This window comes from Gracilinanus agilis, chromosome 2 (assembly GCF_016433145.1).
Source record: "Gracilinanus agilis isolate LMUSP501 chromosome 2, AgileGrace, whole genome shotgun sequence".
NCBI classification, from domain to species: domain Eukaryota; kingdom Metazoa; phylum Chordata; class Mammalia; order Didelphimorphia; family Didelphidae; genus Gracilinanus; species Gracilinanus agilis.
In genome coordinates, this window is record NC_058131.1 from 627,509,588 (window position 1) to 627,526,967 (window position 17,380).

The 17,380-nt window shown below is 32.5% G+C and overlaps 1 protein-coding gene across 1 annotated transcript in view; it reads left to right on the forward strand.

Annotated features, from left to right (window-relative positions):
- The window catches only part of ATRNL1 (attractin like 1), a 1,097,315-nt gene that overhangs the window by 573,821 nt on the left and 506,114 nt on the right, over positions 1–17,380 (forward strand). Inside the window, exon 25 of the mRNA XM_044665614.1 lies at positions 16,985–17,046. Within this exon, the coding sequence (XP_044521549.1) occupies positions 16,985–17,046 (62 nt within the window). The remainder of the gene's footprint in view (positions 1–16,984; positions 17,047–17,380) is intronic.

Genomic DNA, 17,380 nt, shown 5'->3' on the forward strand with positions numbered 1-17,380 from the left:
TCCTAGCTGTTGCTGAACAAGACACTCCATTTTTTAGGCTCTGTTTATTTCCTCTGACTGCCTCTCAAGCCTAGGGTGTTCTCCCTCCCTATCTCTGCCTCCCAGTTTCTTTTAATTTCCAGCTAAAATCCCATTATACAGGAAGCCTTTCCCAACCCCCTTTTGATTTTTGTGCCTTCCTTCTCTTTAATTATTTCATATTTATCCAGCATAGCTTGTTTTTCATATTTGTTTGATTATTATTTTCCCATCATACCTTCTTGAGACCTTCTTGAGAGCATGGGCTATGTTTGGCCTTTCTTTATATCCTAGGCACTTAGCTGGGTGCCTGGCATGTGGTAAGCACTTGATAAGTGCTTATTAACAGACTTATTGACTCATGACTTCATTGCTGAAAACCTTATCACTCAGAGTCCCACAGTAGCTTGATTTCCTCACTATGTAGCAGGGAAAGGAGGCAAGTTGCACTCAAGGAATTCATTTCCATGTACTCCCAATTCTGATTTATTAACCTTTCAAAAGATTGTTCATTCACCACATGTTTAGTGGATTAGAAATTATCATCTCTGAATAAAGAGCCAGGATCTTTCATTTTGCAGCATCAAGCAATCGCATCATTAATTCCAGAAGATCCTTACTTGACACTTTCTTGGCAATGAGCAGAACACAGCAAGAATGTCCAACAGATAGCATTCTCATTGAGTCTGTCTTGTTACACTGGCAATATTGCTATTAACCTTATACTCTAAAGCAATCAAATAAAAAAGCAAAAGATATGTATGTAAATGTGGCCTCAAATTACAAGACTACATAAAGCTTAATTATTCCTTAATATGAAAAATGATACAAATATGTTTGATAATGTTAGTCTAGCCTTTTTTGGACTTTCTTCTCCCATGTAAGTCAGCAATCAATAACTATTTATAAAGTTCTTACTTGATCAAAAGTACCAAGAATTGAAAGAGAAGTTGAATTAAGGGCAATTTCTATGTACTATATACTGTGGATCAAACATTTTACTAAATGTTTTACAAATATTATCTCATAGGATCTTCATAAGAACTTTGCTGGGTGGTACTATTATCTTATTTTACAACTGAAGAATCTTGGGCAAGCAGAGGTTAAGTGACTTGCCCCAGGGTCATAACAATATAAATAATTGACTGAGGCTGAATTAAATTCAGGTCTTGAAGATTCCAAGTCCAGCATTCTTTCCACTGTGCAAACCAGCTGCCTAAAAGAAAGATAATTTTATTAGAAGAAAGAATAATAGCAGATTGCCTTCATTTAAATAGGGACAGGTCAAAAATCATCTTGATATCTTAAATTTTGTCTTGTAATAAACCCAAAAGTTTTTGTTACATACAATCTTTCTTTTAGGGGAAAAAATTGTTCACATGATTCATCTGAAGGGATTATTTATTTGGAGAAGAGCTGCTTGTAATTATAATTGTAAATAGGAGATAATTTAGCAAAATATTCGCTAAATTAAAAAATATTTTTTTGTGAAATATGCATTATCAGTGTATTATGAATTGGCTGAATGCATGAATGATGGATATAGTTAGAATAATTTCTGCTTAGTAGTGGTGAAAATAAATGGTTTCTTAATGGCACACATTTCTAGGACATTTTGACTACAAGTCATGTACAATGCATATTTGATTAAACATGAATGTACTTAGAAAACTCAGAGCATATAATTCCCACTGCTCTCACTAAAAGAGAACAATTTTGTCTTAGGGGTTCGAGGAAGCTATTACTCTTTATCTAGAAGAGAGATGAGTGTCCAATGGTGTTCTGCTTCTGAGTTAAATTCTGTTCAATTCAGTAAACATTAATTCCCTAATCTATGCAGAGTTCTATATTAGATGCTCAAGGATATAGATAAATAAGATATCCTTTGTCCTCATGGAGCTAATAGTCTATTGCAGGGCTATAGAGAATATATTAAAAGTTTATAAAGCATAGACATCCAAATTAAAATATGGGATATAATATAAGGACATGCAAGGCATATAAAGTACTATGCCAGATCTTATGGCAAAGGAAGAATAATTTCTGATGGCGGCACTGAAGGCAAAGGATGCTATTACTGATCATCTGTACAAATACAGTATTTTGTCAAGCTAGCACTTTCCTTATACTGTGATTGTACTTGATGATAGTTGATGAAATGCATATTACATCATGACTATATCTGTTAAATTTTGTTCTCCTCTACATTGTAAATATTTGTAGATGATATCCTTAATTGCTTACAGGAATCTAAAATTTATTCAAGACATATAAATGAAGATCTTTTGTATATTATATGCAGAAAAAAAGAACTAAGGTAGTGACCTTTGGAGGAATATTTGATTTAGAAGTTATCTTATATTTCCATCATTTGTAATCAGAAGTATTGTAGTTATTGATTGGCATAGTTTACTTTGACAATAATTGTTTCGAAAACAAGGGACATTTCTTACAAATACTGACATTTTAAGTGAAAATAATTGCAGTAATGCAAAATGTAAAGCCTTTCCAGACAAATAGCTTTTTAATGGTGTCACTTAGGAAATCTATTGAAAATTGCTTGTGTTATGTCTCTGTATGCTAGTATGTCTCTTGAAACATTACATTCTGACAAATGTTCTAGAAAGGAAAATAGCTATTTTAGACACTAAATACATTTTGGAAAGTTTTTTCTCAATACAAAAGTTTTATGGAACTAATGAGATTTTGGAAAATATTTACTTTCCAGGACAAAGAACTTTATTTAAAAAACATTCTCTGGAAAAGCAAATATATTTTTTTCAAGATGGAACTTAATATCATTATAGACATAAAGTATGTTTTGTGTAATACAGGTATTTACTCAAGAAAGAATATTATGAGGGACCTATTTACTGAGCTATAACAATTTATTAGTTCCCAAATGAGCTATACTAAATAGACCAAGATACATTTCAAATGCTTTCATCTTCTGATCCTCTGCTTTTCTGCAAAGGAACTTTAGGCATTATGTTCTAACAAATTTAAGGTATTACATATATATATCTGTGTGTCTGCATCATAAGATTATCGATTTAAAACTTAAAAGGTCTTTAGAGACACTCAAATTCAATCTCCTCATTTTATAAATGAGGAATTTGAACCTCAGAGTGTTAAAATGACCTGCCTATTATCACCCAGGCTGAAAAATAGCAGGACCCAGCCCTCTTACTACAAATCCATGATGTTTTCCAGTATACCATTCTTTATTATACTTTATAATAAATAATAAATTTTGGGCATGATATCCTTATTTTAGATACATCAAAAACATAGGGTATACATTATATAGTAATGTAGCGACAAACCTTATTTCTTATGCTCTGAATCCTAGGTTTCATCCCTTCGATTGTATTGCCATTTTATGATGTATGTTATTAATGCTTCTTTTTATATTTGTAAAGGTTATTGAAGGGGTCTTAGGTATCTACCATTTACCTCTGTTATTCAATAATAAAATTCAAGCAATATATATATATATATATATATATATATATATAATTTTAGGAGAATTTTATAGTATCACAAATTTGGCTTGAATGTATCCATTGGTTTGTAATGTCATTAGTAGGGATTCCCCCTTGAGCTGTGAAGATTACAAACTATACATTCTGTTTCCTATGGTTGGACTCTTGTAAATGGTCTCCTATATATCCTCCATGGTGTATTCAGCCAATGTCCTGGTAGTTTTGTTATAATTATAGATTTTCATTTAATAGATTCCCAGAAGAATACAGATTATCCTTTGCTTTCACCACATTGCTATTATAATTTTTTTGATTATACATCTCTCTAGTTATTTCCCTTTTACCCCTTCTATTGTATAATTCTTGTGTAATACAGTTATAGGCTTTCATCTTTATGGATGGCCATCAATCTTAATTTTTGGAGACCATGGCAATCCATGACTTCTAAATATATAAGTAATCAATAAATATTTATTGAGTACATTCTTTGTGCCAAGTACTGTGCTAGGGTCAAGGCATACAAAAAAAAAGACAAAAGAAAATCCCTGCCCTTGAGAAGTTAACAGTTACTCAAATATTCAAGGAGCTAAATTGTTGAGAGCCATTGGATGTAGAGAGCCATTGGAGAAATAGGATCAAATTTAGGGCCTGTTATCTGGATTCCCTACGTGACCAATCCAGGCTGAGGCAGTCTTTGTGTTTGGTTCTGGTCACCTGAACCCTGAAAAGCTCTGGTACCAGCAGGTAGGTTAATCCAAAAACAAATTGATCCCTCCAAAAGGCTATTAGGAGTCATTTAGAGAAACAGAGTCTGTAATAGATATTTTATCTGGATCCCATTACAAAATCATTGGCAAATAAAACTGTGTGTATGATTTTTCTGCACTGCATGTCAGGACACAGAGAGAATGGGCCATCTAAGGTAAAAATCTGAGGCTCCTATTTTGACTCAATTTTAGATCCCCACCTTCCTTAATATTCTTATTGGAAAGCTTTGAATCTTTAGCAGACCAGCATCTACTGAGTTAATGATTCCTCTCATTGATAATTAAGAAGCCTGAATCCTAACAAACATTACTTAGATGAGACTGCATACTTAGATTAGACTGGAGCCTTTAGTCTGGACTTTATTTGACCAGGTGCAAACCTATAATCCAGGTGGACAGGACTCAATTGGTGAGCATCCCCATAAAATATTTCCGCTCCCAGAATTATCCCCTACTAATTGATGGTTGGAATTTGGCCATTGTCTTTGTACTTATACCTTTACTCTTTAGAATTTAATGGGTTGTGTAAACATAAATAAAAATATTTTAGGCAAACTAGTGCTTTTAAAGCAGAGAATGTTTTTGTTGGTTTTTTCCTCAACAATACTCAAAGCATTTCTAGCTTGACAGAACTTGTGGTCCACAGAAAAAATCTAGGACCCAGGCTCATCTCTATGCTATGATGAGATATCAGAGTATGAATATATATAGCTATTCAAAATGTTCTCCCTCTCTCCCTCCCTCTTCCTCTCCTTCCTCCCTCCTATCTCTCCCTCTCTTTTTATGTAACACATATTTTACTGAAGTTGATAAAAAGTCAAATAAATTAATCACTTACTATATGTCAAGCACTGCTACAAAGAAAATACAAAGATAATCCCCTGCCTCATTTAGATCACATTCTAATGAAGGAGACAACATGTAAATAATTAGGTACACACAAGATTATAGTCCAACTAATATATGAAAGTATGTTGGAATAGAAGACCTCTGAGGCTTTTTCCAATTCGTAAAATCTCTGAATTTTGATAACATACAGAATTTATGGATTGCAATGTCAGAGGTGAAGACATTAGTAAATTGTGGTATTGAGAAGAGCCCCCTGAAGAAAGTTGGAATTTAACTTACTTTTAGAAGTAAGCCAAGAAAGCCAAGAAGCAGAGATAATAAAATAAAACATTCCAGGTATGAAGATCAGCCAATGAAATGGAGATATCTAATTCAGTGTTGGAGTTGTAAACTTATCCAACCATTTTTAAAAGTAACTTGGAATTACATGCAGAGAGTCAAAAAACTGTGTATACCCTTAGACCCAGCAATACCATTGTTAGGTCTGTAACCCAAGGAGATAAGAGAAGGAAAGGAACCAATAGTTCCAACATATTTATCACTTTTGGGTGTCAAAGAATTGGAAATTGAAGGAATGCACATCAATTGTGGAATGGCTGAACATGGTATATATTATTGTAGTATATGATTGTGAAGGAATACTTCTGTGTCATAGGAAACAATGGGCAGATTGATTTTTTTTAAACTTGGAAAGAACTATATGAGAAAATGAAGAGTAAAATGAATCAAACAAAAAAAAAAACATTATACACAGCCATAGAATTAATGCTGAAAGAATAAACTGTGATGTGAATTTTACTTCCTGAAAGTGAATAGAAATGTGAAACATGAAATGTTTAATTTATATGAACATGTTAGCCTCCCTTATGATCTCTTATGTGATGGGAGGAGGTTGGGAATGGGCTAGAACACTTGTGAACAAGATTTATTACACAGATATAAAGAAAAGTAAGCTAGACATATAGAAGATTTGTGATTTAATTTATATCCTATCTTTTTCTTTGTGTACAAAAATACTTTTTTGTTAGGTTTTGTAAAGTTTTGGACACTAATAATAAAAGATTACAAAATAAAAGAAAAGGTATGGAGAATGGAGCTTAAGTGATATGTGCCAAGAACAATAAGTCAGCCAATTGTGCTAGATCACTGAGTGTGTAGAGAGGAGTAAAGAATAAGAATATTGAAAGGTAGAAAAGTCTCAGATTAAGCTCAGAAGAGCTTTAAATGTTAAATATCACTTTATATATGAGATATATTGGCATTCAGAGTTTATCATTTCTCTTTTGGAAGTTGATAACACCTTTCATCATGAGTCCTTTGGAATTAACTTGGATTAGCTTCCTAATAAGTGTGGCTAAATCTTCAAGAGTTGATAATCCTTTCAATATTGCTGTTACTATGTACAATAATCTCCTGGTTTTTATCACTTCACTTTTCATGAGTTCATATAAGACTCCATAGGTTTTTCTGAGACTATCCTTCTTGTCATTTCTAATAGCAAAATAATATTCCACTAAAATCATATACCACAACTTGGTCAGCTATTCCCCATTTGATGGGCATCCACTCAGTCTATAAATAATAATCCACTCAGTGCTATAAGTAATTTTGTGCAAATAGGTAATTGTCCCTTTTGGTTTATCTCTTTAGGATATAGACCTAGAAGTTTTATTCCTAGGTCAAAGGATATGCCCAGTTTTATACCCCTTTAATCATAGGTACAAGTTATTCTGAAGAATTTTTATACAAGGTCACAACTCCACTAATAGTGAATAACTATATCTATTTTTCCATATCCCCACCAGAATTTGTCATTTCTTTCTCTTTCATGTTCTAATGAACTTATAGTCTAATAAGGGAGACAACAAGTAAATAACTAGGTGCACATAGAAGTAGTATATTAGAGTTGTTTTATTTCGCATTTTTTCATAAGTACTGATTTAGACCATTTTTTCAAGTCACTGTTGATCCTTTAATTTTTTCTTCTAAAACTACCCATTCATAACCTTTGACCATTTATCAACTGGGGAATGACTCTTATTTGTATATATCTGGCTTAGTTTCCTCGATATTTGAGAAATGAAGCCTTTATCAGAGAAATACTGTAATGCTTTCTCCAGTTTCCAGTTTTCTTTCTAATTTTGGCTGCATCCTTTTTTATGTAAAACCTTTTTAATTACATGTAATCAAGATATCTATTTTACTTCTTAAAATTATCTTCTATATCTCTTGGCTAATCATAAACTCTTGCCTAATCCACAGAATCTGTCAGACAGGTAAACTTTTTCTATGCTCAACTAATTTTTTTCTTTTTTCTTTTTTTTTCTTTAGAGTGTTTTTCCATGGTCACATGATCCATGATTCCCTGCCCCTCTCTTCATTCCCTCCTCCTAGAGCTAAGCAATTCCACCGGTTTATACATGTATCATTGTTTAAAACCTATTTCCATGTTATTCACATTTGTTGTAGAGTGATCTTTTAACATCAAAACCCTGATCATATCCCTATCAAACTATGTGATCGATCATATGTTTTTATTCTGAGTTCCCACAGTTCTTTCTCTATATATAGATAGTGTTCTTTCTTATAAGTTCCTCTCGTTTGTCCTGGGTTGTGGCTTTGCTGCTAGTAGAGAAGTCCATTACATTCGATTGTGCCATAATGTATCAGATTATGGCACATAATGTTCTCCTGGTTCTGCTCCTTTCACTGCATCAATTCCTGGAAGTCTTTCCAGTTCACATGGAATTCCTCCAGGTCATTATTCCTTTCAGCAAAATAATATTCCATCACCATCAGATACCACAATTTGTTCAGCCATTCCCCAATTGCTGAAAAGCCATTCATTTTCCATTTTTTTGTCACCATAAAGAAAGTAGCCATAAATATTTTTGTGTCTGGGTCAAAGGGAAGGCATTCTTTTAAAGGCCTTTGTGCATAATTCCGAATTGCCCTCCAAAAAGGTTGGACCAATTCAGAACTCTACCAGCAGTGTATTAGTGTCCCAATTTTAGAACATCCCCTCCAACATTGATCATTTCTTTTACTGTCATATTAGCCAGGCTACTATGTGTGCAGTGATACCTCAGAGTTGTTTTAATTTTCATTTCTTTCTTCAGGAGGGATTTAGAACTCTTGTTCATGTGTTTATTGATAGTTTTGATTTCATCATGTGAAAACTACCTATTCATGTCCCTTGATCATTTCTCAATTGGAGAATGGTTTGATTTTTTGTAAATTTGACTTAGTTCCTTATATATTTGGGAAATTAGACCTTTGTCAGAGAGTTTTGTCATAAAAAAGATCTACCAGTTTGTTGCTTTCCTTCTAATTTTGGTTGCATTGGTTTCATTTGTACAAATGCTTTTTAATTTGATGTAATCAAAGTCATTCATTTTATACTTTGCAATGTTCTCTATCTCTTGCTTGGTCTTAAATTCCTTCCTTTCCCACAGATCTGACAGTTATACTAGTCTAAGTTCACCTAATTTACTTATAATCTCCTTCTTTATATTTAAGTCATTTACCCATTCTGAATTTATCTTGGTATAGGGAGCGAGATGTTGATCTAGATCTCATCTCTCCTATACTGTTTTCCCATTTTTCCAGCAGTTTCTGTCAAACAATCCTAAAGCTGGAATCTTTGGATTTTTGTTACATTTATCTTGCTGAGGTCATTTACCCCAAGTCTATTCCATTGATCCTCCCTTCTGTCTCTTAGCCGGTACCATATTGTTTTGATGATCAAGGTTTTATAGGAGAGTTTAAGATCTGGTACTGCTAGGCCTCAATCCTTCACATTTTTTTCATTAGTTCTCTTGATATTCTTAATCTTTTGTTCTTCTAAATGAACTTTGTTATAATTTTTTCTAAATCAATAAAAATGTTTTTTGGTCGTTTGATAGGTATGACATTGAATAAATAGCTTATTTGGGTGAGATTGTCATTTTTATTATATTAGCTCATCCTACCCATGAGCAATTAATGTTTTTCCAGTCATTTAGATCTAGTTTTAATTGTGTGAAAAGTGTATTGTAGTTGGGTTCATATAATTCCTGTGTTTGTCTTGGTAGATAAATTCCTAAATATTTTATATTATTTATAGTGATTTTAAATGGAATTTCTCTTTCTAACTCCTGCTGCTAAATTTTGTTGGAAATATATAGAAAAGCTGATGATTTATATGAGTTTATCTTCTACCCCTACAACTTTGCTATAGTTATTAATTATTTCCATGAGTCTTTTAGTTGACTTACTAGGATTCTTTAAATATACCATCATATCATCTGCAAAGAGTGATAGTTTAATTTCCTTGTTGGCTACTTTAATCCCTTCAAATTTTTTCTTCTCTAATTGCTAGTGCTAGTGTTTCTATTTCAATATTAAATAATAGAGGTTATAATGGGCATCCTTGCTTCACTCCCAATCTTTTGGGAAGGCACTAACTTGTACCCATTGCAGATGATACTTATTGATACTTTTAAATATATACTGTTTATTATTTTGAGGAATGGCCTTTTAATCCTATATTTTCTAGTGTTTTCAATAGGAATGGGTGTTGTATTTTGTCAAACGCTTTTTCTGCTTTTATTTTTTTTTAACTTTTTTTTAAACCCTTAACTTCTGTGTATTGGTTCCTTGGTGAAAGAGTGGTAAGGGTGGGCAATGGAGGTCAAGTGACTTGCCCAGGGTCACACAGCTGGGAAGTGTCTGAGGCCAGATTTGAACCTAGGACCTCCCAACTCTAGGCCTGACTCTCAATCCACTGAGCTACCTAGCTGCCCCTTTTCTGCTTTTATTGAGATAATATTGTGATCTCTGTTGGTTTGATTATTGACATGAACAATTATGTGCATGATTTTCCTAATATTAAATCATCAGGGCATTCCTGGTATAAATTCTACCTGCTCATAGCAGATAATCTTTGTGATAACTTGCAGTAGCCTTTTTGCTAGTATTTTATTTAGGATTTTTGCATCTATGTTCATTAAGGAGATTGTTCTGTAGTTTTCTTTCTCAGTTTTTGCTCTTCCTGGCTTTGGAGTCAATATCATATTTGTGTCATAAAAAATTGGTAAGACTCCTTCTTTACATATTTTGTCAAATAATTTGTATACTATTGATATTAGTTGTTCCTTAAATGTTTGATAGAATTCACTTATGAATTCATCTTGTTCTGGTGATTTTTTTCTTAGGATGTTCCTTAATGGCCTATTCAATTTATTTTTTCTGAAATGGGATTATTTAAATATTTTATTTCCTCTTTTGTTAATCTAGGCTACTGATATTTTTTATAAATATTCAGCCATTTAACCTAGATTGCCAAATTTATTGCCATATAATTGAGCAACATTGTTCTTAATAATTACCTTAATTTCCTCTTCATTTAGAGGTAAGATCACCCTTTTCATCTTTGATATGGATAATTTGATTCTCTTCTTCCTTTTTTTTATTAGATTAACCTGTACTCTATTTTATTTGATTTTTCAAAGTACCAGCTCCTAGTTTTATTTATTAATTCAATAGTTCTATTACTTTCTCATTCAATTTTTAGGATTTCCAATTTAGTTTTTATATGGGGATTTTTAATTTGTTCTTTTTCTAAATTTTTAAAGTTGTAAGCCCAATTCATTAATCTCCTCCCTCTCAATTTTGTTGCTATAGGCACTCGGAGATATAAATTTTCCCCTGAGTACTGCTTTGTCTGTATTCCATAGGTTTTAGTATGATGTCTCCTCATTGTCATTCTCTTTAATGAAGTCCTTATTTGTTTCTATGATTTCTTTTTTGTTCCATCAGTTTTGAAGAATTAGATTATTTAGTTTCCAATTAATTTTAAATTTGCCTTTCCATGGACCCTTGTGTAAAGATAGAATTATCTTTCTTTGTTATTTATAATGTAATCAATCAGCATCCTTTAGTTCAATCAATCAAAAACTGAAAATACCCCTACTGAAAACTTGAGCAGTCTCTAGGTAGAAGAGTTCACAAGTCAGAAACTCTTACCTTCAAAGCACTTTGTGAGCTGTGATTGGTTCCTGTGAAGAGGGGAAGAGGCAGGAATTGACATAGAAAAGGACTATAAAAGGCCATGGCTTCCTGTATTCGGGGTTTCTTCCTCTCTCTTCATATCTTCTGACTTGGAGTCATTCCTTCCTTAGTGCCTGAAGAGATGCTTTCCTTGGATCCTAAGGAGGTGTATGGAGTGGTTCCTTCTTTGGTTCTTCTGTTTAGAGACCCTCTCTGCTAGTTTGGTGCTTTGGTGGAATACTTCCTTCAGTTTGAGTTCTGGTAAGATTCTTGGCAGGCTCAGCCTCATGTGCACTGAAGATTCTTGGCAGATTCTTCAGCATCTCCTGGTTCTTTAGATTTTGGCTTCCTAATTAGGACTTTGGATTCTTGCGAGATTCATTTTCAGATTCACTTTTGTGGGCTGGATACTTTAGGATTAAACTTAGGATATTTGTAGCTAGGCAGTACTTCTGTCTCTTTATCTAAAATTTTCAACTTTCGCTCTTTCCACCTATTTTAAATAAAGCTGCTAAAAGTCATTTTGACTTAAACTGTAATATTTTTAAATCAGGGACCACAATATTACTTTATAATTCTCGTATTTAGTATAAAACCTAAATTTAAATTCTTACACTTAAGTACAATTTTAACACATTTTGATCTGAAAACATTGCATTTATTATTTCTGCTTTTCTGCATTTGTTTGCAATATTTCTATCCCCTAGTACATATTTGATCTTTGTATACATACCATGTACTTCTGAGAAGAAGGTATATTTCTTTTTATTCCTATTCAGTGTTCTCCAGATATACATTAATTCTAATTTTTCTAACATGTCATTCATTTCCCTTACTTCTTTCTTTTTAGTTTGTTTAATTTATCTAGTTCTGAAAGGAGAAGGTTGAGATCCCCCATACTATCCATTTCCTCCTTGAGCTCCTTTAATTTTTCCTTTAGAAATCTAGATGCAGTGCTATTTGGTGCATAAATGTTTAGTAATGATATTACTTCATTGTTTATAGTACCCTTTAAGAGAATGTAATTTCCTTCCTTATCTCTTTTAATCAGATCAATTTATACTTTAACTTTGTCTGATACCATGATTACTCCTCCTCCTTTTTTTTTTTACTATAGATGACACATAATAAATTCTGCCCCAGCCTTTTACCTTGAATCTGTGTGTCACTCTGCCTCCAATGTGTTTCTTGTAAACAATATATAGAACTATTCTGATTTTTAATCTACTCTGCTGTCTGTTTCAGTTTAATGGATGAGTTCATCTCATACATATTCAGCATTATGATTACTGTGTATTGCCCTCCATCATATTATCCCCTTTAAATTCTGCTCTATTTCCTTTCTCTCTGATCCTCCTCAGCAGTGTTTTGCATTTTTGTCATACACCTCCCCCCCCCCGCAATTCCTCCCTTCACTTGCCTCCCTCTTTCCTTGTCTTATTCCTCTTCTAATTCTCTGTGGAGTAAGATAGAATTCTATACCCTACTGAGTATACTTCTTTTACCCTCTTTAAGCCTTTTATGATGAGAATAAATTTTAAGAGTTGCCCATCACCAACCTTATCCTCCCCTCCCTATAATGATTTTTACTTCTCTTTATGTTATACAATTTACCACATTCTATCTCTCCTTTACATTTTCTCTCAATGCAGTCCACTCTTTCATTCCTTGATTGATTTTTACATATCATTCATATGCATACATATTATATCATATATTTACATATCATTTGATATCATCATGTTTACATATACATAATAAAATCATAATTTAACTTACTTCTCCACACTCTGAGTAAGTTCCTTCTATCTTATCTACTAGTAAGAGTAGTTTTTGAAAATTATAGAAATCCTCTTTCCATGTAGACATATAAACATTTTGACCTTAATGGGTTCCTTAAATTTTCTCTTTCTTATTTACCCTTTTGGGCTACTCTTGTGTCTTGTGTTTGGACTTCAAAGTTTTTGTTTATGTCTGACTTATTCCTCAGAAATGCTTGAAAATCTTCTATATTATTGAATGACTATTTTTTCTCCTGAGAACAATATACTCAGTTTTGCTTAATAGGTAACTCTGTGTTGAAAACCCAAATGTTTTGCCTTCCTGAATATCATATTCCATGCCTTTCAATCCATTAATGTAGAAGACACTGGGTCCTGGGTGATCCTGATTATAACTCAATGGTATTTGAATGATTTCTTTCTGGCTATTTGTAGTATTTTTTCCTTAGCTTGGTGGCTCTTGAATTTAGCTATTTTATTCCTGGAAGTTGACATTTGAGGATTTCTTTGAGGATGTGATTTGTGAATTCTTTCAATTTCAATTTTATTCTCTTGTTTGAGGATCTCTGGTGTGAAAGTTTAAATTTTTGGGTTAGCAGTTTGAACAAAAGCCAGGAGAGAAGCTTCTTAAAAACAAAATACTTAGTTTATTATTATGAAAATATAGATAAGAAAAAGAAAGGAGGAAGGTGAGACTAATCTTACAATAGTTTGTAACTATACCCGATACCCCAATCCTAACTAAATTTTTCTAAAGGGAAAAATAGTATGCTTTGATCTGTATTTAGAGTTCAGTAGTTTAATCCCTGGAAATATATAGCATTCTTTGTCATAAATCCTTCATAATTTTACTAGATTATTATATTGCTGAGAATAGCTAAGTGTTTCACAGTTGATTAGCATGCATTTTGCTATTCTTTTAATTTAAATTAAATTTTTTAAAATTAAATTCTTTTAAATTAAATAATTGAGTATTTATATTATTCTTTAACCAAATAATTTTCTATGATTAGATTGTTATTTTAAATTAAATAATTCTTTTAAATTAAATAATTGATTATTTATATTATTCTTTAACCAAATAATTTTCTATGATTAGATTGTTTAGTTTCCAATTAAATTACATTTATTTTCTCACAACCCTTTATGAAGTGCAGTTTTATTGAATTATGGTCAAAAAGTAATATATTTAATATTTCTGCTTTTATATTTGCCTAAGAGAAGTTTATGCCTTAAAACATGATTGATTTTTGTGAAGGTGCCATGTACAGATGAGATTATATATACTCCTTTCTATTTCCATTCATTATTCTTCAGGTCCGATATAACTAAGTTTTCTAAGATTCTAGTAATCTTGTTGACATATTTCTTATTTAATTCATGGTTAAATTTATCCATATCTGAGTTGGAAAATTTGAGGTCTCCTACTAGTATTGTTTTACTCTATATTTCCTCCTATGATTCATTTATCTCTTTCTTTAAGTATTTGGATGCTATGTCATTTGTCAGTATGTTCAGTGTTTATATTACTTCAATGTCTGTGATTCCTTTTAGCAAGATGTAGATTCCCTGCTTATCTCTTTTAATTAATTCTCTTTTGGCTTTTGCTTTATCTGAGGTCATGATTGCTACCACTGCCTCTTTAAAAATTATTTCAGCTGCTACACAATAGATTCTATCACCTTGTAGCGGGAGGTAGTGCTGTCTCTTAGGGCTTCCCTTCCCTCTTCATTGAAAGTATACCTCATTGCCCTTCAACTGTTACCTAGCAATGGACAATAGCATTGAAATTGCCTGATGACTATTCTATTGATTAATAGTATAAGGGTTCTCTATAGTCTCTTTCTGACCAGTTGCCTGGTCCCTTCACTATGTCTAGTTTGGGAGATCCAAAAATTATGCTAACTATTGTAACCACCACCTACCTGGTCTTACCATTTTCATCCATGTTGGCATCCATGTGTTTTGTCCATGTGGGCTCCAGGCCATTCCCCACCACCGACACACATCTATCTTTACAAATTCCTAAGTTGTCTCGGAATAGAAAAATGTCTCACTCTTATCTTTTGTTGGCTCTGCCACTACAGAATTGTGTTTTAGGCATTATTTTAATATTGTTTGAAGGTGAATGTTGGGAGGGTTCAGCTAAGCAATTTCTATACCATTTTATCTCCACACCCTAGATCAGTATTGGCAAAAAGTTTTCAAGTTTGATTACCCAGTTCCAGCTGTCTGTGATCCCTGCCCCAACATTACCTGAGAGAAGAGGGAGGAAGTGCTTGCTTTGGACACCTAGACAGAGGGACAGGACATGCAAAAATGTCCTTGGGGCTGGGAAGAGGGGGAATGAAGCAGCACATGTACCAATATTTCACCAGAACTGCCATAGATCATTTCCAATTTTTTTCAAGAAGATTAGCTGTTGGGAATAGAGATAGCTAACATGAATGGCCAAATCAAGAATTAGTTTTAATAAGATAGTTTTAAGGACAGGGCAATAAGAAGTAATCTTTGGCTTCAAAAATATATAATATAGTATGTAACATCACATGTACACAAATGTAATTAAAATGTCTCATAAGTGAGTACATGTAAAAATTAACTTTAATGGAATATCAGGGCAGTTTTCAATAGAATATGGTACTTGAACCTCAAAAAAACTGAGAAGCAGTTTTTTGCCCTTTCCTTGAAGACCTCAAACAATAAAATAATATGTACATCTCTTTAAGTTTTGCAAAATGCTTTACAAATATTATCCCATTTTTATCCTCACAGTAACTCTAAGAGATAGTTACTATTGTTATCCCTAGGAATACTGAGGAAACTGATGCTTATAGAGTTAAAATAATTTGCCACAGTAATAATATCTAAGTCTGAATCCGAACTCCAATTTTCCTCAATTCAGGTGCAGTCCTCTTATGTACTTGCCACATAGCTCTCTAACAAGAGGTAGGCTACTCCCTCCAAAACCCATTTTAATTTTTGAAGAGCATTAATCTTTTGGAATCATTTTCTTTACCTCAAATTTCATTTACCTCTCAAGGATTTTAAAGTTCTGAAACAATTTTAATAGATGGAGATGGGTCAGAAAGACATTACAGTTATATTAGTAAATAGCATAAGCAAGAATACAAAGACAAGGAATTACAGAACCTAATCAATAAGAAAAAAGAAACAATGGATCTTGAAAATATGTTTATGAAAGTAAAAGAGAAACATGAAATAATGTTATGTGTTACAATAATTAGTGTTCTTAGGGATGACTCTAAATCATCAAAAAGTATTATCTGTTAAAAAATCCAGGAGAATAATTGCTCTATGAAAATGTCAGCTAAAATGTGTAAAGTTTGGCCTCTTACAAAGGACCGATCAATTGTTTGTAATAAAATCATTTGGATAGATGAGATATTGCCATATTTTTAGCTATCATATTGACAGAAGCAAGAGAAAGTCTTAAATAATTGCTTGATTCCCCTACCTAAACTCTTTTTTGGTTCATTTGAGAGCCTTCAGTTGTACAACAAAGTTTTATTCTTTATAATGTTAAACATAATGTGTACGTTTCTTCTTTACGTAAGAATTTCTCAAGATGATAATTGTTGCACTTAATATGCCTTTATTAGTTGAAAATCATTCCTATGCTTTTAACTGGATTTTATGATTTATATCTGAAAGTATCATGATATATTAGATGGGAAAACAACTGTAACACACTTTTACAGAACATTTTCAATCCTTTTAAAATTTGGAATGAAAACCTTACTCTTTCATTCCTTTTTATGTAAAACAAGTCTCATTGTTTTCCTAATGTTTAATGGTACAGAATGTACAAAGAGTACAGGTTTAATCATTTGCAAAGAATGTTTTATAAAGATCCATATATCATTAGTGATATGTAAATTAAGATCCTAATAACAGGATACAACTGAATTGCCTATTGTATAACCAAGGTTTTTTAAAATATTGCCAATTTAAAGCATTTTGGAAACACAAAAGGAAAAAGAAAACAGATTTACTAAATTTGATACTTACTTGCTCTTCTTTTGATTTACAGATTGCATTCTCACAACACAATACAATCATGGATCTTGTGCAATTCTTTGTCACCTTCTTCAGGTAAATTGCTTTTGCTGACTTTTGACTTGTTAAGGCTGCATCATGATTTATGTCCTGTCAATATATTATATAATTTAGCAATTCTTTAACCTTAGAATATCATACTTCATACTCTGAAAGGATTTATTCACTTAAGTCACACATCATCAAGCAGAGGAAATCTTTTGCTCTAACTTGCCTTTTCTCAAAGATCTTCTGCCCTATCATATAATAAAGAAAAGATTTTGGGGGGGAAGGATGCAGAAAAGTGAGTTCTCTAGCCTAGATAATTCATAGGCATTTAATAAATTAACATAAACTGTGTATTATTGAAGTATTGAGTATGCACACCTAA